Genomic DNA, 21343 nt, shown 5'->3' on the forward strand with positions numbered 1-21343 from the left:
TACGAATAGGAGAAGGAGGATTGCGGCGACGTGAAGAAGTACATGAAGGAGCATGTGGTAGAGGGGAACCTCCTGCTGCTGCTGCACCACCTGCAGGTGCATCTACCTCTGGTGCTGCTATTGCTCCTCCTGGTCCTACTGGAGGTACCCCAATCTCAGGTAAGTCTGCAACAATCTTCAGGGCCTTATGTACCTTGTCATACTCAAAGGTATGCCCTATGACCTGCTCAATCATGTGCATGATGTAGGGAGCAAAACCACTGCCCTTGAGGGGCCTCTCGCTAGCACTCCTAATCTCTGACCAAATTAAGTCAAAGACACTGAAGGGCCATGCACCTGGAGCCATCCTATGGAGCAAGTTTCTAGAGTAATCTACAATGTTGCCCTTGTCTCCACCCTTGCAGTCAATGGTCTTCCTAAACATCCTGTCCAGGTATCTATAGGTAGGGTGAAGACCTAGAACCTTCCCCACCACTCCTCTCTCACCCCCTTGTGGATACATGTAGGCCAGCTGCTCTAGAGGCAACACCTGCTCTATGTGGATCATATCTTTCTTAAGATCATCATCTGAGAAGCCAAGTAGAGCTACAAAAGCATCAAAATCAACACTGTACCACTGGCCCTCAAGCATCCAGTGCATACGCCTCTCATCCTCCTCAACATACAGGGTGGCGTAGAACTGAGCTACCACCTCTATGTTCTAGTCATGCTAGAACTCCATAATCTCATAAACCCCTGTTTGCTCACAAATGGCAATAGCATGATCAATGGAGGCCTTCTGCAAATCTCTGACGTACTGCCAGTCAATCCACTAAGACCTGGCAATCACTGGATTCCTGGTGAGGATCACACTGGTGCAGAAGTCCATATGAAAGGTTGTCTAAAATCGATGATCAAACTAAATCCTAGACAAGCCCCTTGGATCAATTCTTCTTTTATCTCTAGGCCTTCTGTTCATGCCTTTCCTTCAATAGTCAACTCTAGAAACATAAGAGGGTACACTAGGTGGATGTGGCTCAAGTAAACCATAGTGCATACCCTGACCTGGTTGGTGCTGAGCTGGAGGTACTGCCTACTCATCCTCAATCTCTTGCTCATTATCTGAGCTGCCACCATCTGAACCTCTGTCAGTGCTCTTCCTCTTTCTGGTACTGGGCTCCACTCTATACTCCTCTATATCTGTGTCAGAGGAAGAACTGTTGTCTCCCTCTTTGTACTGTGGAGCACCCCTAGTAGCCCTGGAGTGTCCCTTGCTGCTGCCCTGCTCCTGCTGACTATATTTGGGATGCATTTCCTATCTTGCCTTCTTGTATTTCTCCAAAGCTAGATCATGCCTATGCTTGGACCAAGGCTCCTGTCTTCCAATCATAGCTGCTATCCTATATCCAAAGATTTGCAAGAAATTTTAGATACATGCCCAAACGATAGCTTATTTTAGTTGAAATATAGAAATAAGAATAATTATCCTATGCTTTGCAATCACCTCAACCAAACTAGGTCACAAGGTTCACAAAACACAATAGACAATTAAACTTAGTCCTATGAATCAACCACTGAGAAGATTGAAACAAGGGAGCAAATCTGCTCTGTTGTCTCATACGTCTGATATGAGTGGACAGCAACCCTAACCAGGGTCCTTCGCTCAATCTTCAACCAATCCAATTCAAACTCTGGGCATTGCTTCTAGACAGGTAATGTAACATCTCTACCGAAGGGATTTCAAAATCATGCCCTAACCGCTTAGATCGGATGAGGTCTGGGATTAGGGTACCTTGAGAGAGTGAATGAAGATACGATTGGAAATCTAAGTCTCGGAGCCTTCGATCTTGATGCAAATCTCCTCCAATCCAATCTCACTCTCTTCTTTTTCTCGGTGGAATCACTCGATCACCTAATGCGGTGGAACAACGGTGGTGGCGTCGGCTTGGAGGAGAGAAAAGAGAGATAGAGGACCAGGGCCGAAGGGGTATCGGCCGTTTTATAACCCCGCTTATACCGGACATGTCCGGTATGCATACCAGACACGTCCGGTATTTGCGGTCTGGCTGCTTGTTCCAAATTTCATTCACTTAATTCTAATCCCCTTCTCTATCATTTCTAGATTCAAAAACATGTATTTCCTTGATCCAAATAAGGTGTAATTACTTTTCATATCCAAATGCCATGAGTATCACTTCTCTTTTCCAAATATTTGGCATATATAGATTTAGATTACTTGAGAGAGAGATTGTGAGACATAGTAGATTGTGGACTTAAGAAAGCCATGTCATGTGTAATTAGTCAATCAAACAATCAAGGAGAGCTATAATTATCACATGATAAGGCTAGGTCACAAAGACCAAGATTCAAATAGTTTTTCAAATTCACACCACCTACACATGCTAGTTATGGGTTTTGAAAAACATCTCTCCTATGTCACACAAATGCACATTCTAACATATAAAGGGTCTTAGATGCACTAACAATGCATGTATGTAAAAACATACCTTTGCCTTGAGCCCACAAGAATACCACTAAGAATATACATAGCATGATAATCTTTATGTTGACCTTAATTGTCAAATAATCATGCTAGATACGAAATCAATTTTTCATCCAAAGGACTACAAAGAATGCTAGATAAATTTATTAGTCCACAAGGTGCAAAATAGAAACTAAGCTCCCCCTAAATAAGTACTTTAAGTAATTGGAGTGACTTTTATCTAGCACTTTATTCTATTAAGAATTTGGGAGTCAATTTTCTATTTTGAACCACAACCAAATAATTTGCCATATTTAAATTTGAGATCAAGAGATGCTCACAATCCATTAAGATTTGATAAACCACAAGCTTCTGGGTACATTAAGGATATATGAAAATATATGGATCAAAGACTCAGTTGCAATCCAATTAGTGTTCTGGTTCCTACAATACCGGACACGTCCGGTAGGTATACCAGACATGTCCGGAATACGCAGAACAGAAACACTTTCTTTCTGTCCCTGGACATACTGGACACGTCCGATAGGTGCAGGACAAACAATTAATTCGCTACTTATGATTCTTCATTTAGCTCTATTATTTATTGTATACCTGCATCTCAACAAATGAATTGCTCTACTAGAGAGCTTATTAAAAGCACCATATGGCAAACATGATATTATCAAGTAAAACTAATTAGCCACTTTCAATTTTTCACAAATATGTCTATTTGTGAGTCATTAAGCACAAAACAAACAAAGTGGCTATCCTATAAGGTTTAGGTGCTTGTTACCAATGGTGAAAATGAAGTAAATGATATATTTATTAAATTATCTTCGGGTCAACCATATAGGAGATTATGATGAGAATTGGATGATAGGTTGAGTGAATATTTTCAATTTACTTGCTCAACCACCCCGAAAGCCTTCATCTCATCACCAAGTACCTACATCATTAACCTAAGCACACTTTGGTACCCAACTCTTGTTGGGTCTTTTTGAGTTAGTCAACAAGTGCTTAGGCACCCAAATGGCTTTAGCACTAGTTTGTGGTGAACACATCACCTTGCTAGTGCTAACTCCATTTGTGGTCTTCCTAAGCATATCATTATAAACAAATGTGTTCGGCTTAGGAGTGTTACCATTTGGGCATTCATAACTTAAATGCCCCTTTCTTCTGCAAGCATAGCATATGCGGCCTTTGTTTGCTCTATGCTTGTTTTGCTTGTATGGACATCTATCAACCTTGTGGCCCATCTCATTGCATCCATAGCATCTTGTTGTTGCAACTTGAGCTTCCTTTCTTGCCTCTTTGTACATTGGGCATTTCTTGGTAGGATGCCCCAACTTCTTGCTCATGAGACAAGTGCTTTGTCCATCACTTTTCTTTTGGTTGGCCAACTTGTTTGAGGCCTTTTGTTCGGCCACTTCACACTTGTCGGCCCAACTCTTATGTGGACACATGGCCCACTGATGTCCATATAATCCACAACCATAGCATAACCTTTTTCCATGTTTCTTGCTCTTGGTTGTGTTGGCCTTACTTGAAATGTGATTCTTTTGTTGGGTTTTGGAGGAAGCAAGGTTTGAACCCTTCTGAAGCTTCTTCACCATGTTATCACGGTTATCTTGAGAAGGTTGTGCTTTCTCCTTATCCTTCAACCGAATCACATCTTTCTTTAATCTTTTCACCTCTTCTTTGAGCTCTATGTTTTCTATGAGATTTAGCTCAATCGAAGATTGGCTTGCTTGAGGAGCACACTCATTAGTACAAGAAATATTTAATTAAGATGGTGTACTAGTGAGTGAATGTGTAAGAGGTTGGGAAAATTTTACTGATGTGATCACAACCTCATGAGCTACCTCAAGCATGATGCTTGATTCTACTACTTCCTCATGAGAGCACTTTAGATGAACATAGTTTGCTTGTAGCACATTATACTTGCTTGATAGTTCATCTAGCCTTGCCTTGAGCTCCAAGTTTTCCTTCTCTAGTTGTGAAACACTAGAAGAGGAGTTACTAACTAAAGCATGCTCAATTGACAATTTTTCATACCTTTCACTTAGAGCCTTTAGTTCTTCCATCTTGGAGATGATAAACAATTCTTGCTTTTGAACTGATTGCTCTTGCTTCTCAATCTCTTCTTCAAGCTCATCATTCTTTTCAACTATCTTCATGATGATGAACTTGTCCTTATGGTTGAGATTATCAAGGTTGTAGTTGTCTTCAACTTCAACATCACTCTTATCTTGATCATCCACTTGTGCTTTCTCCTTTTCTTGATCTTTCTTGTTACTCTTCTTCTTGCTTTTCTTGGCCATGAGACACAAGTGATGAGTATCATGAGATACTAAGGTTGACTCATCACTTGGTTGCCACTGGGCTTGAGTATCATTGCAAACAGCTGCTTGCTGCTCTGCTGCCTCGGCCATACCGAACACGTCCGGTATGTGCAGGCAGACAGTAGGTCATGCGCTGCTTACACTTCTTGCTCCGGCTCGGCGCTCTTGAGGTATTGTGAGGCTTCTTTGCTGCATGAAGACACAATGGACATACTTTCCATTGACTCAATCTCAAGTGCATCATCACATTTGAATTTTCCATATAAATCAAAAAGTCTAGTCCAAATGAGATGAGCACTCTCCGGAGGTGGTTGTCCATTGAAGATTGCCTCATCTTGAACCTCTGCACTCAATGTACTCAACATGACATTAATAGCTTGAGGATTGAGTTGCACGCATATCTCTTTCTCTTTTGACAAATTTTTGTAGTTGCTCCAATCAACTATAGGAAGAGGTATGCTTGCATCCACAATATGCTCAACAAGAGGACTAATATCCCTAAAAGCATTGAGTACATGAATTGACCAAGGTTAAAAATTTGAACCATCATTTTGGAGAAGCACCAGCTCCAACTCGAGAGGCGTCGACATCATTTTCTCATGGCGGTGAAGCTATATGTGAGAACCTTGCTCCGTTACCAATTGAAAGGACCTAGGATGCCGCCTAGTGGGGGTGAATAGGCGTTTCTAAAAATTAACACATTTAAATGCGGAAACAATTAGAAAAGGGAGTTTCCAAAATGAAAACTCCAAATTAAGAGTAATACCACCCCTCACAAGTTAGCCACAGAGTAAACAAGGTATAAAGAATATATCTAGAAGCTACAACCCTGCAACACAAAGTTAGAACAGAGAATAAATATTTTCAACACAAGTAGGAAATACCGGACGTGTCTGGTATGAATACCGAACATGTCTGGTATACACGATTTCTGCAGAGTAGCCCCAAACTTGCTCCTTTCGATTTCTATCTTCAAGCCAAACTGCGGGTACCTACTAGAGATGACAATATACATAGAGAACCTACACAAGAGCTGGAGCAACACAAATATCAAATGAAATGCGAATTGAGACACGATATTTGTTTTACCGAAGTTCAGACTCATTCAAGTCCTACTCTCCGTTTAGGGGGCTGTGGGTGACCCAGCGAAGGTCAGCCCTAGAGGGTACCACAAAGGTCACTCTAGCCAGAGTCTTTTCCAACTCCTTTTCCTCCTTCCACTAGTTGATTCTAAGGCAGTTGAATCGACCGTTACAAACTTTCTGAGGCACACCACAATCTCTCAGGTGCTCTTCGGCGATGCCTAACCATCTAGGACCGAAGAGTCCAAGAGTAACAAATGCAAATCACAAAATAAACAATATACACAAGTGCTCAAGTGGTGGCTTTCTCTCTTTTTCAAATTCTCTCTTAACCCACAAATGGATTTTGTGATTTGGATCACACACTCACTAAGAGAGGGTTTTGGAGAGTTGGCAAGGCTCAAAAACATGTATGTGTATCAATAGAATCAGCAGCATCCAAATGTGGAGGCTTGAGGGTATTTATAGCCCCCTTGAAAAACTAGCCATTTTATAGCCGTTGCCATGCATACCAGACACGTCCGGTATGACGTACACTGTGCCAACGGTAACTGAGTTATAGTAACGTTTGTGAGGCATCGAAACTCCCAACCCTCAGCACATTTGAAAACCATGGTAACTGAGTTAAAGTATGTGAGGTGTTGGAACTCCCGATGCATGCCAGAACTCCCGACCGTCGAAACTCCTGACTCATGTCAGAACTCCTGACCCTCAAGGCATTTGAAAACTAGCCGTTGGCCTCTGGCCATCCATACCGGAGTACGATATGAATACCGGACACGTTTGGTATGACCACCACAGTGAACTCTCCAAGTTAGTTAAGTGCGACCGTCGGAACTCCCGACCATTGCTGAAACTCCCGATGAACCAACCTAAGATCAACTATATTACCATTGTTGGGCAAATACCGAACATGTCCGGTATTGCTAGACTAGCAAAAACTGGTTAGCTCTTTTGTCTCTCAAACACTCAAAACTCACATGGGTTGGCTTGAGCACTTATGAAACATTATCTATCAACATGATGCATCACTCTTAATAGTATGGCATTCCTATTAACTCAAGTTTAAAAGTATAACGAATTTAAACCTTTTGAGTTGATCTCTTTCAACCAAAGCCGTGTATTCCAATCTTCATCAAGTGAGGGTGCCAACATGTTGATATTGATCTTTTCACTTGAGCATAGCCATCTTGAGCACATGACTTGATTCTATTCATCAAATTTGAATAACCCCAAATGTATCAAGTCACTTTCATCAATCACTCCAATAGTGATTTTATCCTCCATATTAACATGACCATCATAGCTTGATTAGTACCTCAACTAAATGTAAGTACTTCCTTCTTCATCCTAGCTAGGTTCTTTGGCCGCCAAGCCGTCACTTGCCCTTCACCCTTGCTTAGTACCTCGAAGCCTTTCCTTGCTATCTTCACCATCTCAAGCCATCAAGTCACATCTTGTGTTGAATCATCAATTCACTTGTATTGTTATCTTTTTCATTTCAATTTAGCAAGCTTCAAATATGAGACCATTCTATATGCAATCCCTCATGTCTCATTAATTAATTCTTACGAGCTTGCTTTCATATAGTATATGGAAATCCCACAATAAATAAGCCTTTGTATGAATTACATTTGCATTGTTGTCTTGTGCTTGAACTAGATTGTTTATACAACAACACATCATTTTGGCTTTCATTAAGTACCTGTGAGATAACCTATTACCTGTCCACACTTAGCAAATGGGTTAGACCTTTAATCACATTGTTATTCAATCATCTAAAACCCACTAAAGGGCTAGATGCACTTTCATAAGTGGAGGAAGGTGATTGTCTCCGGCTTCGATCATTATGATTGTGAGGGGTTCTTGTGACTTCCCCGACAGAGTGCCAAAGGCAACTCTAGTGGATTGCACATGGCTTGTATGATCCTTATCTTGTGTTGGTTGTGCAGCACCCTATTGAGGGTTTGGCGTGTGATGCCAATTAGCGCATGAACCTACAAGTGAGTGAATTGCCACAACGAGGACTAGTTTGACGGCAAGCAAGTAAATCTCGGTAAAAAATCATTGTGTCATCATTTGATTCTGGGGTGATTGGTCTTCATTGGTATTCATTCTTGTGATTGATTGGTTCCTTTGGTGATTGGCTCATTCGTCTACACGGCGGTATAACACTCCATCCTTCCCGTGTATTTACATTTCTTAGTGTAGCTTGGCCCTTTAGTATAGCTAGTTTTGAGGGCAAGCAAGAGTCATGTCTAGTAGTTAGTGAGGCTCTTTAGTTAGTCTTTGAGAGCTCACTAATTTAGTGTAGTGACATAGCCTTTGAGTGCTTATAGACAATAGCAACTAGAATTGTGGTAGTTGGCTTACATTCTTAGTAGGCTAGTGCAACATTCGCTTCGCCTCATATTTGTCTAACTGCTTTGCGTAGTGTTGTTGTATAAATTTTATAGGCTGTTCGCCCCCTCTAGCCATTAGGACCTTTCAACGACTCGCCCCTGCCTCCTCCACAACAGCACCGCATGGCCTGTGCCTCTTCCCCACACCGCCCATGGAGCCCTGTGCCTCCTCCACGTATCGGTGGTCGTGGCTTGGCCCTACCTACCCTCATGTACACCAATATCGGCGGTCTACACTTGCAACATGAAACACTTGAATGCAACATACATTTAAAACAGATAAAACATTTGGGACATACGCTTACAACATGTGTGTGAAACATATGCAACATCCAGTTAAAACAATTGCAACATGAAAAAACACTTACTGCGACATACATTTGGAACAGTTAAAACATTTGGAACATACAGTTGCAACATATGTGTGAAAATATATGCAATATCTAGATAAAAAATAATTGCAACATACAAATAAAACATTTTGAACAAATACTTGTAACATGCTTCTGAAAGACTTACAACATATGCAACATGTACAACACACTACTAGAAATATCCACTTCTATGATGAAAATATTAATGACGAATCCAAAACTATCATAGAAGAGCGCTTTTTATGATGAATATTTCTGTTTCGTCATAGATTAGTAGTGACGATCCTTCAATCCCCCCTATCTATGATGAAATCAGGCATCATCACAAAGAACATCATAGAAGAGCACAATGTTTTGTTGCAGATCACTCGCACGACTCATTTGTGACCATCTCCTTTAATACTATGACGAACAGGGCTTCGTCATTGAACTAATTACACATCTGTGATGAACAATATTTGATCTGTAATGAACGGCGCGTCGTCATAGATCTCCACATGGTACTTTCTCCATCCGATGTGTATCTATGGGACCTGCAGTTACTCACTTGTGACACTTGTAATTTGTCATAAAAGTCTCTGCTCTATCCTTTCTCCATGCGACTTGTACCTATGGGACCTATAGTTACTCATCCATGATGCTTGCAATTCATCATAAAAGTCTCCGCTCGGTCCTTTCTCCATCCGACGTGTACCTGCGGGACCCTTCAGCATCTGACTTGTGGAGCCCGACGGCTTATGTGTCATGTGTACCTATGGGACCGTTCTCCATCTCCATCCGATCTGTGGGACCCGATAGCTTGCGTGTCACTTTACATGTCAGTGTATCTGTGGGACTGTTCTCCATCTCTATCCGATCTGTGGGACCCGATGGCTCATCTACATCCGACCTGTGGGACCTAAAGTCTTGCGTGTCACTTGACGCTTGCCATTCGTCATAAAAGTCTCCACTCGATCCTTCTGCATCTCACCTGTGGGATCGGATGGCTTATGTGTCACATGTACCTGTGGGACCTTTCTCAATCTCCATCCGACTTGTGGGACCCGATGGTTTGCGTGTCACTTGTACCATGTGTGCCATCGGGGTTTAATTTCTCAAAAACAGTTTGATACCTAGGATCTGGACCAAGAATTGAGCGTCTTTACCATTGCAATTGACGTCTAGTTGTGCTGACATCTCTTTGGAGTCGCTATAATATCCTATTGGCTGTGTGGATGCCCTACAGGCTGACCTAAATTGGATATCTCCTACAAGTGAAAACAAATCTATGCTCGCTGGACTTGCGGCGATGGTGGCGGAGGTGGAGGTGGAGGATCCTCGGTCTGCTGTGGTGGCTCAGGCATCCTTTTGGTGGCGTGGCGGGGCTCTCCCGGTGGAGCGTGGCAGCATTGGCATCCGCATGATCAGGTCTGTGCCACGACAAAGGCGGCTTGCAGCCGAGCCGGTATGAGTACCTTCATCTGTGATTATAGGACTGTATTTTCTATACACGATAAAGTAAAGTACACATAAAGAAAGGCTATTCTGTATGAATTTCAATTGAAATCAATGCTTGTCACACAAAAATAGAAAACCAGACTATCCCATAGTATGATATGAATAAATGCATAGATTAGTGCTCTCGAACACTGTAATCTTTGTTATAATGCTAGTTTTTCCATTGTCCACCCAATGGTCTAAACTCTAATTGACTTTGCATGCTTTTGCAGCAACAGATGGACAAATCCTGGATTTGTAATGGAAGACCATTCTAGCCGACGTTCATCGCAGGAGTTGACGAGTTCATGGATATGGTTGAACAAAGATACCCGGGGCAAAAGAACCCTTCTCCGTGCACACAATGTCTTAACCAGGTGGATAAAACTTGGCTGAAGGTGAAGGATGACTTAGTTATATACAGAATGTCACCCACATACACCACATGGATTCATCATGGGGAAGAGGGAGTAGGTACTGACATTATAGAGCCATCAGATGTGCATGGATCTCATAGGGATGAGGGAGGAGGTACTAAAGAGGAAGGCAGAAAACATTGATAGTGAGTTTGAGGAGTTCAAGAAACAGCAACAGAAGCAGTACAATAAGCTCCGTGAGCATATCATGCTCTTAAGCGCTGGTAACTCTCAGTCTTGTTGATGCAGTGAACATGTGGTTTGTTTGCTGTTTTGATGTGAAATTTTGGCGGCTTGATATATGAACTCTATTAGTGGTTTGTTGCTAAGCTAAACTGCTGTTGTTTGATTCAGGATCAATATAATTATGCATGTGTCATTTTGTGCAGCAGTGCATATCTGAAATTATTTTTTTCTGATGTAATGATTGGTGTGCATGTGGTAGATCCAACATAGGCATGTTGTTAATTAAATAAGAATCTGACACGTTAACGAACCAGTGAATGACGCGTGTAAGAGCTAGGACAAGACACGTGGGCCAATACAAACAAAATATGTGGTACAAATCCGTCTTGCCACGTGGTTGAATCAGAAAAAGACATGTGGGTAGCTTAGGGTGCGACACGTGGCACTATAAAATACTAACACGCAGACGTATAGAATCAAGACATGTGCTCAAGTAAAAGAAAGACACGCGGGGTATTGTGGTCACGCCACATGGATCAATAAAAATATGACACATGATCCAATGAAGAAGTGACACGTGACCCAACCACAACATGACATGTGTGCCAATAGAAAACTAACATGTGGAGCAATAGGGTCCCGACACGTTGTCCAGTAAGAACCTGAAACGTGCAAGAACCAGAGATGGCCACGCTGTTCAATAAGAAGGTGACACGTACCCAAACCATCTCCAATGCAACCGACTATAGTATGTACACGTGGAAAGCATCTCCAACGGAAGCACCCGCGAGCGTGGCTGCCCCCTGTCACGCATGCCAAAGCAGTTCTATGACGGTCAGTTTTCGTCATAGATCTATCAACATCTATGACGAATTTCTAGATTCATTATGGAATTTCAAGAATGACGCGACTTCTATGACGAACCGTTTTTCGTCATAAATTCGTCATAAAACTGAAATTATGACGAATTTAGCTCCTTCAGTGACGAAAGTTGTTCATCATAGAAGTGGATATTTCTAGTGGTGACACTGCCGATCTACTTTTGCAACATCCATAAGAAACAACAGCAACATACCTTTAAAACGATTGAAACACCTGAAATATACATTTGCAACATAAGGGAGGGGAAGCCTGGGCTGGTCGATTCTAGCCGGCGGCGGCGCACGAGCACCAGCGCCACTAGTACCCAGCTTGGCTCGGCGGCAACTGTGGGGGATGGGGGCAAGGAGCGCCATGGCCACCGGGGTGGGGGAGCTCGGTCACCGGGGGTGGGGAGGTCACTGCGCCGGTGTGGAGGAGAGTCACCCATTCTTCTGCAACACCACTGTGCCACCTCCATGCATCTCGCTCCTACTCCATGTATCTCGCCGGGGTGGGGGAGAGGGCCGCCGGATCTACGGCCGTTGGGGGCTCCTAGTGGGGGAGGACGCGTAGACTTTGGTGCGCTACGGCAGGGGATGAGGAGCATGGAAGGGGTAAGGGCGGGGGCGGAGTGAGGCTTGCGAGAGTTGATTTTGTTTTTTAAATGAGCAACGTATGCAGCAGTGAGTGGAGCGAGACGTCCGGCCTTCCGGACGTCTTAATGGTAGCATTACCGTTATTGATTATATTCTAATAGTCTTGACTGATAGACATAAAAAAGATCAATTTACTCTTCCTTTTTTTGAAAGGGGATATCTGCTTCCATTAGATAAGAAAAACGACAGTACACAGGAGTACAGTACTCATCACCACGACACCCTTAACATAAAAGGAAAAAATAAGCACAAACTGCAGTGACATCTTCTTCGTAACCGGCAACGCCTCAACGCAGAACTCTCCATCGTCTTCTCGCAAGAAACAACAAAGACGCATCAGCAGGAAACACCACAAAGGGCTACTTAAGCCGCAAAAGAAGCCCGTCCTAAGATACGGAGCAAAAACACCGATGGAAGACCCTTGGCCGGAGCAACACCCCACAAGAAGCTTGATGCTGAACCAGTGCTGCCACAGGAGGAAAACACATGAGAAGAACTGTGTTTCTTTGTGTGTTGACTGGAGGCGTAGAATAGGTGATGATGACCGTGTGGAAAAGCTTGAAAAGTTGTTTCTCGCTGGCTCTGGAGAATTTCACGGAAGCGTGGCCAAAAAAAGAAGTGTCTATGTCAATAGATTTTGTGTGGTTAAATCTGTCAGTTTTTTTATAAGTGCAACCTAGTAGAAAGTTGAAGCACAAATCCTAAAGCATAATTATACGTATAGAAATCTGACAGATTTAGTAAAAAAAAATCTATCAGCAGATAAATATCAAAAGTAAAAAAAAAATCCAAAGAAGCTTCGTCGGCACATTAATCGTCACCTTTTTGTTTTTAAGGAAAAAAAAACGCAAAAACCATTGGAGTCTGCCATGCCAGGTGCGTTGGGTGCAACTGCAACACATTTATAGTGCTCATAAAGAGGCCGATAGTGCTGTAGCAACCGTTTCCTGCTCTTATGTGCAACAGGGACCACGGTCATCGATTGATCGTCGTAACTGTAACGCTCCGAACTGGTGCACGACAACGCACTTCTAACCGCTGCTCGTCATGTCTCATGTGATCGTATGGGATTGTGACTGGTCGGATCTGAATCTGGTCACCTGCCTTTGTTTTTGTTCTAATCCATGATGACTCATTTGTGAGTTTCATTGCTCATGCATGGCGGGCATTGGACACATAATATCGATTTGCATTGCTGAGTAATTAGTTACCAGGTTGAAGTGTGTAGTTTTCTAATATAAAAAAACGTCGGACCATGTACCAATTTAATACCTTGACAAAAGACTGATATCCGCTTGATCTGCCTGCCTACACTACGTGAAAAACATTATGTAGCAACGAGGCAAATTTTTTTAGGGGTGGCTGGTGATGAGCCACTCCTATAGTGACATGCTCGGGAGCCCAGAGACCAGCCGTCCCTACAAATAGAACAGCAGGGGCGGATTTATAAAGACGGCTGATAATACCAGCCGTCCCGCTATGTCCATTTATAGGGGCGACTGAATCACCGGCTGTCCCTACAAATACCGAACCGACAATAAAATTCTAATATATTAAGCCGGTTTGCTTCGCCCGTCGCCCTCTCTTTCTCTCCTCTTCGCTCCCTCTCCCTCTCGACGCAACCTCCCGAAGCGAACAGGGGAGCCTAGGGTTTCGCCTCCCCGCTGCCGGCCGTCCCCACGGCCGCACCCCCCCCCCCCCCCCCCCCCCCCCCGCGGCGACGTCAGCGGCCGTCCCCATGGGCTCCCCTCCAGCGGCGGTGCCCCCGGCACGGCCGAACCCGGCGCACCGGCCCTTGCGCCACGGGCGCCCGACCGTGGCAGCCCTGCCACAGGCGCTCCCCCTCCCAGCGTGGCAGCCTAGCCAAGCCCCAGCTGCGGCTGTTCCGAGGCGGCGGCCTGGGCGCTTTCGCACGCTGGATCTGGTGCTTCCGGACGCGATGGGCCCTGCACAGTACGCCGGCGGCCTCTCTCCCCCTGTCCCTCCAAACGCCGTCGCAAGAATTGCCTCCCACATCAACCTCAGGTACCACGATCCAGATCCCAAGTCGCTACTGCACCACCATGCCTAATCCTGACGGCTGTAACTTCCGCTGTCTTCCTCGCTACCTGCTGGTGGACACTGCTGATGCTTCAAATGTATGGACCACACGACACGCTCAAGGTGTTTGATGCATTGCCTTAGAGGAAGACCAAGTGCCATATTCAAGGTGTTCGCCGAGAAAGTACCGGTGATAGAAGTGTGCAGGTGCCTTCTGATGCCCTTTTTCCATAAGATTGGCTTCTTGCAGTTTGTATTCCAAAACAATTTTCTGAGTCTTTAGATCAGGGTACAACTTCTTGTGATTTTTGGGCAGATCATGTAGAATAGAATGTAATAGATGAAATGTGTAATTTAAATGTTTTCAGCAGTAATGTCACCTCTACATGTTAACGCGATCGGAACAAAATACCTAAAAATTATTACAGGTATATGATTAGTGTTGGTACCAATATAAAACTTATTTTACCTTAGGACAACAGGAACGCAACATGAAACCAGAGCATTTCGATCGCGTTACATGGTACATACATATATCGATGCATACATTTGTCTAATCTTCCCACTTTGTGCAACTGCTGCAAGTATAGCCTATCAGAACTTTGCCCTTCATGGTTATATCAGTTTGCTACCTACCAACTAACATTACATTCCAGTTGGGAGATCCAATATGATAGGGGCTGGGTACACATAATGATAAAGGCTGTAGCTATGGGCATTTAGTTTAGAGTTGAACTTTTCGCTTGCCTTTCTATGTCTCAGCTGACTGTACATTTTCTATGGGCATTTAGTTCCATTCCAGAGATCCATTGGCTGCTTCAAGGGACAGCTCTATTTCCTCTGTTTAGCAGGTTAGCACCATGTATGATTTTTTTTCGCAGGAGCTCTGATAAAATGGCTAATATACTTTCTTAAAAATGCATATATACTTGCATAAAAAGCCTGCGTAAAGTAACACCAGAGTTTTAAGGACATACCACTGTCTCTACACAAATTCGAATATTTTGAAACTCAATTAAGATCTTGCCCATATTGATTTTTCCCATTTTTTCAAGTCCTTGTTTGTTTTGCATTTGAACATAATGGCTAATAGCTTCATATGCATCATAGGTCCTTAGTTTTGAGCCTGGACAAATCCCAGTTGCATAGATGCTAAACTGGAATTGTTGTATTTGACATAAGTAACTTAGATTGGAAGATCATCAGTAGCATCTAGCATATGTATATATGAGTTTGTTCCTTCTCTATTCTATGAAATGGGCACAATCTCTTGCCAATTCTATGCTTCTCTCATTTGAGATACTGACATATTGCTTCTGTATTTTCAATTTGTCCTCATTGTCTTCTATGCCTATATAATATATAGTAATCAAATTTAGGATCTTCTCTGTTGAGATTGGTTTATATGTACTTTTCTAGCTTTTGCAGGCCTATTCTTTACCTTGCAATGCAACTATTCGTGTTTGAATGTCTTCTGGGATGCCTAATTACTTGGACCACATCCTCACGAGAAATAACAAGTTGTGACGGCACTTGTAGATTGTCAGTATGCACCTGTGATTCTCTTCACATTGTTCAAGTTGAAACCTTCTAGTATCATGCTAATGGTTCTAGTATTAAGCTTGCGTCTTGGACATGCCTGTTTCTGTCAGCACTACTCGATGAAATGGATGGCAGCGGGGGAGACGGTGACCAGTGATGGCAGCCGTCTCAGGGGATCAAAGAGGCTCTAGACAACGACGCCAGCGACAGCACAAGGTCCACAGCACGGCCAACGGTGCAATCCGAAACCAACAAGAAATCAGTCTATGATGAAGGTAACCGAGGTTGTTTTGTTCGCATGTAAACGCCGTTTGTATGCACAGCAGGCTGGCTTTGATGCCTACCTGATCCCGGACATCAACATCACCTGAACGTTCTGTATTCTGAATGTTTTTGTTTTCCTTTTTTTTTTGGTTATTATATACTTTGTGCAGGCACCATGTAAGAGGAGCCAGAAGCTAGGGGACAAAATCACGGCGCTTCAGCAGCTCGTGTCTGCTGAGGCCGCGTTCCGCCACCGCGACGCGGCCTTCACGGAGGATCACTGGCGCTGCCTCGGCACTCTGTAGCCGGCCGGAGGATGCTGCCATGGTTCAGTTGGTAGGTAGGAGCACGAGACTCACGCGCTTTTTGAGGTTATTATTATAGTATGCGAATTATATATGTTCCGGTCAGATTTGAATTATATATATATATATATATATATATATATATATATATATATATATATATATATATATATATATATATATATATATATAGAACTACTATCCTGTAGCTGGCTACAGAATAACTTATTCTGTAGCCACTTTGAGTTATGATAATTACTATGTTAATTTACGAGATTATAGTAACTCCTTACTAAGTGGTTTAATATAACGTTATGGTAAATATCCTCATGTGTTATAGTAACCCAACTATCGTAAATATGTATTGACATTATGGTAAATTAGTATATAAAATTATAGTAAATAGAGGTGGCTACAGAATAACTTATTTTGTAGCCGGCTACTGAATAGCCTCTCCCTATATATATATATATATATATATAGCTGGCTACAGAATAACTTATTCTGTAGCCACTTTGAGTTATGATAAGTTATTCTATGGCTAACTGTAGAACAGTATATATATATATATATATATATATATATATATATATATATATATATATATATATATATATATATATATATATAACTACTATTCTGTAGCTGGCTACAGAATAACTTATTCTGTAGCCACTTTGAGTTATGATAATTACTATGTTAATTTACGAGATTATAGTAACTCCTTACTAAGTGGTTTAATATAACGTTATGGTAAATATCCCCATGTGTTATAGTAACCTAACTATCGTAAATATGTATTGACATTATGGTAAATTAGTATATAAAATTATAGTAAATGAAGGTGGCTACAGAATAACTTATTTTGTAGCCGGCCACTGAATAGCCTCTCCCTATATATATATATATATATATATATATATATATATATATATATATGTTCTGGTCGAATTTGAATTGTAAATTTGAATTTTTTTAGTGGAAAAATATACTGTAGGGGCGGTTGGTACTGTAGCCGCCCCTACAAATCGATTTGCAGAGACGGCTGGTGTTACTAGCCGCCCCTACAAATCTATAGGGGCGGCTAGTAACACCAGCCGCCCGTACAAATCGATTTTTTAGGGCGGTTCCCATGTAAGGGTGGTCTGAGAACCACCCCTACAAATGCATGATTTATAGAGACGGTATGGTAGGAACGGCTGGCTGAGCCGCCTCTACAAACGATCTGCAGCCGCCCTACAAAGCGTTTTTCACGTAGTGCTAGAAGGCTGTTGCAAGTCATTATCAGTCCTGTGGAAAATAGATACTTCCTCCTGTCCTGCGAATTCCTGGTACAAAGGCCTAATGGTTAAAAAAAAACTCTATTAGCAGTCTGTCATTGACATGGATTTTGTAGATATCATGTGTCTGGGCCAAAAGAAACCCCGGTTTATTGGGACAGCAAATCAAAGTGGTTGCCCTTGAAGGATCGAGACAGCGATATCGAGAGGTAAGTGAGAGAGAATCAAAATTCTTCTAAAGAATTGACTTATATCCCGAAATCAACCCAAACAGATTTTTCTTGTAGACTCCTACGACACACAAGTCAACAAGTGACAAGATAACACTAAGAATCGAGCCACAGTCACAGAAATTCTTGGAGCGTGGAGGTTCTGCACCAAAACCCAGAGGTTCCATGCTATTTGTGCAGAAGTAGAACGCGGCAGTGGAAGTTCTCCAAAATTCAACCAAACGAAATCCAATCGGCACCAAACTTTTTACACATCTATACTAGGATACCGTGACTTTATCGCCAAGAGTCTTGACAAAAATCTCAATGCTTGGCCAAGAAAATCGATTGTTTTCTTCTCAAATTGGGGTTTTCACAACATTCTAGAGAGAAGAGTTTTGGGAGCCGCTAGTACAGAAAGCTTAATTACTGCTAGGACTTTCACCGTCGGTCATGAGACAACAGGCGCCAGCTCCCTTCCGGGTGACCCACTGGTGGTGATAAAAGTTTTCACCGCCGTCCCGGCGTATGATAAGGCGGTGAACACAGTGCCGGTCTTCGCCACCGCATCGTACGCCAAACCGGCAGTAGAACATTTTAGCACCGCCGGTTATTGGTCCAATGCTTGACGCATGAAGAGGATAGACATTTTCCCAAGACCTCAAGGCACCGAGAGGAAGCAATGAGAAGCACCAAAATCTCAGCTCAAAGAATTCTCAAGAAAATCACCAAAAGATCATGAAAAGAGAGGTATTGGGGGCTTGGAACAAGGTACATAGAAGCTGGGCTTGAAACAATGGTTTGCTCAAGTTACAAGGGTCCCAAAACCACACAAAATTGTGCTAAAAGATCAGCTCAAGCAGCAACAAGAAATTCTCCCAAAAATCATCATGAAAATCATTGAAAAGAGGCATTTTAGATTTTGAGGACAAAAAGTGGTGCGCGAATTTGATCTCTTTATTACTTCATCATGTATGATTATAAGCCACTCCTAGCAGATTTCAAAGCTTGGATGGCATAAGGATCAATGAAAGAGACACTCCTCTCTTCCTAGCTCTAACCAAAAGCTCTCAACCTAACAAATGAGTGTCTAATCTACAAGGCTTGGCCTCACAACCAGCCATCTCCCATATATATAGGCACTTGGCTATTTCTCAAGTTGCCTTTACATGAAGTACTCAGCCCAAATACCCTCACGGGTACACAACCGTCCAAGTTTTTCTTCATCGATCCAATGGACCTGGCACCTTCTCGACATCGTTTCGTCTTGACACAAGCTTCGAGATGCCACTACGTGTGTGCCGATCTGCCACTCCCCGGTGCTGAGGCCCAATACCAATCAATCCCATCGCTGATGGTTTTGAGGCCCAAAGCACAAAATCGTCCACGTCTGGTTTTGAGGCCCAAACTACCAAACCTTGCTCCAATGGTTTTGAGGCCCAAACCATCAAATCGTCCATCCCTAGTTTTTTAGGACCAAATTGACAACCCATCATGCTTGCCTCGCTAGTCATGACTAGCCGATGTCAATGCATATTCGACCTTTGCCAAGGTTGATGCCTTCGTCTTCCTTCGTGTCTTGATCGATGCTATTTTATCACCCATGTAGATGCATGTACGGTCTCTGCTAAGTGCCATGATGCTATCGTCTACCTCCTTGACTTGCCCGACATCATTTCCATCACCAATGCACGCTTGCTCTCATGTGCCCAATGTGAGCTGCATGGTCTCCCCTTGATCTTCTCTATTGCCATCAACCATCTTGGCGCACCCAACACCTGCACATTCACAAGCCAAGAGAGATGTTGTACAACACAATCAATGCAACACACCACAACACCTCCGGTTAGCCATTAGCATAATCGAGCACTTATGAATATGAACTCAACTTGGAAAGCCTCATACCTCTCAACTTGTGTGTCAATCATTCTCACACATTGGTGAGACCGATACACTTCTCAACATGATCTTTTAATCTCCACCTTGATAAATGCATTGACCAACACTAATGCCCAACAAAGAAGGTTTGAAGGCAAAATAGAAAATTCTCATTCGAGTACCCAAAAAGCCAGGTAAAAGCAAACACAATGCCACTAGATATGAGGAAGCATAATGAAAGCTCCAAGTAAAAACTTGGTATTTTTGTAATAAAGTTATTGTTTATGTAATTTTCTTCGTTGGAACTATGTGTAATTTTCTTTTAGACCCTTTGGTATTTTTGTAATAAAGTTGTTGTTTATGTAACAAACACTGCAATGTATCATTGTTATTATCGTCTCATGTGTTAATAAACTAAAATGCATGTGATGTGCATTCGATTTTGTTGAAGAAAACCTAGTGTGATACGCTGCACGCGAGCGGACAAACCCGCGCCCATCCTCCCGAAACTACCCTGCGCCAAGGAAGGACATCGTGCGCAAGGGCGCACGGTGGTGGCGCATGCCCCACTCCAGTGCAGCAACGGCAGCCTATGCCTAGCGAGCGACACGGAGGCATCCAGCCGTCAACGCGAAGGCTGCCCATCCCCTCTTTTGTTAGAGCACCTCCAAGAGTACCAAAACACTCTTCCAATCTAGGATTTTTGGCAGAATAGGAAAAAACTATCTCCAATAACTTCCAATCCCACCTCCCAATCATTTAGCACTTGGGGAAAAAATGTCCCCTTACGCGTAAAGATGTGCGGACTCCAAGTCGCACGTATCCCCTCCCACCGCCATCTAAACATGTATATCCTTCGGCCAATCTAAAGGTGGATGGGCGGGAAAAGAATAAATAATAGGAAAAGGTTCCTGATGCAAAATGTACAAGAGAGAAAGAATATATAAAGTGGTTAGGATAATTTAGAAATAGTATAGGATTCCTGATGTAAAATTTTCTTCTACATTTAGGAGTGAATTATTGAAAATAGTTAAAGATGATCTTATTTATGTCTCCCGGTACTTTTTGGCGAGTTGGAAAACTCTATTGTATTGGGAAGAAAATATTGAGAACTTTTGGAGATGCTCTTAGATGGTTTTTATTTGCTCTTAATTCTAGTGACAATCTGCTTCGTCGTTTCTTTTTTATGCTTTTGTGAGCCCCCGCTATCTAACAAAATTCTAAGAAACAGACAAACAAGAGTTACAATTTAATTATAAGAAAATGTTCCCATGTCTACCCAAAGAAAAAAACTGAATTGAATCAAATTATAAGTAATCTGTTTTTTGTAGAACCTTATTAAGGTTCTTGGAATAAGATCAATTCTAGGATCAAAATAGTTTTTTTTTGCGAGACCCAGCTATAGACGCAGACGCTCACATACACGAGCGTACACTCACCCTGAATTGAATCAAAATCTAAATAATGTATTTTTTTGTAGAACCTGATTGCTAAAACCTTATCTTGGAATAAGATCAATTCTAAGGATCCAAATATCTTTTTTTTGCGAGACCCAGCTACAGGCAGATG

General features: G+C 42.5%; 1 protein-coding gene across 11 annotated transcripts; it reads left to right on the forward strand.

The window, feature by feature from the left end:
* Window positions 1-13950: 13950 nt before the first annotated feature.
* LOC136533077 (uncharacterized) lies at window positions 13951-20134 on the forward strand. Of its 11 annotated transcripts, none has more exons than XM_066525641.1 (8): window positions 13951-14281; window positions 14420-14503; window positions 15088-15147; window positions 15716-15842; window positions 15949-16113; window positions 16273-16442; window positions 17804-17896; window positions 17962-20134. In XM_066525641.1, the coding sequence occupies exons 1-5, from the start codon at window positions 13995-13997 to the stop codon at window positions 16027-16029; spliced, it is 639 nt and encodes a 212-aa protein (XP_066381738.1). In that variant the 5' UTR covers window positions 13951-13994; the 3' UTR covers window positions 16030-16113; window positions 16273-16442; window positions 17804-17896; window positions 17962-20134. The 11 variants fall into 11 exon arrangements, with proteins under 11 accessions (XP_066381738.1, XP_066381737.1, XP_066381740.1 ...); XM_066525640.1 differs by having other exon boundaries at window positions 17975-20134; XM_066525643.1 differs by having other exon boundaries at window positions 16273-16438.
* Window positions 20135-21343: the final 1209 nt, after the last annotated feature.

This window comes from Miscanthus floridulus, unplaced genomic scaffold, assembly GCF_019320115.1.
Source record: "Miscanthus floridulus cultivar M001 unplaced genomic scaffold, ASM1932011v1 fs_784_1, whole genome shotgun sequence".
NCBI classification, from domain to species: domain Eukaryota; kingdom Viridiplantae; phylum Streptophyta; class Magnoliopsida; order Poales; family Poaceae; genus Miscanthus; species Miscanthus floridulus.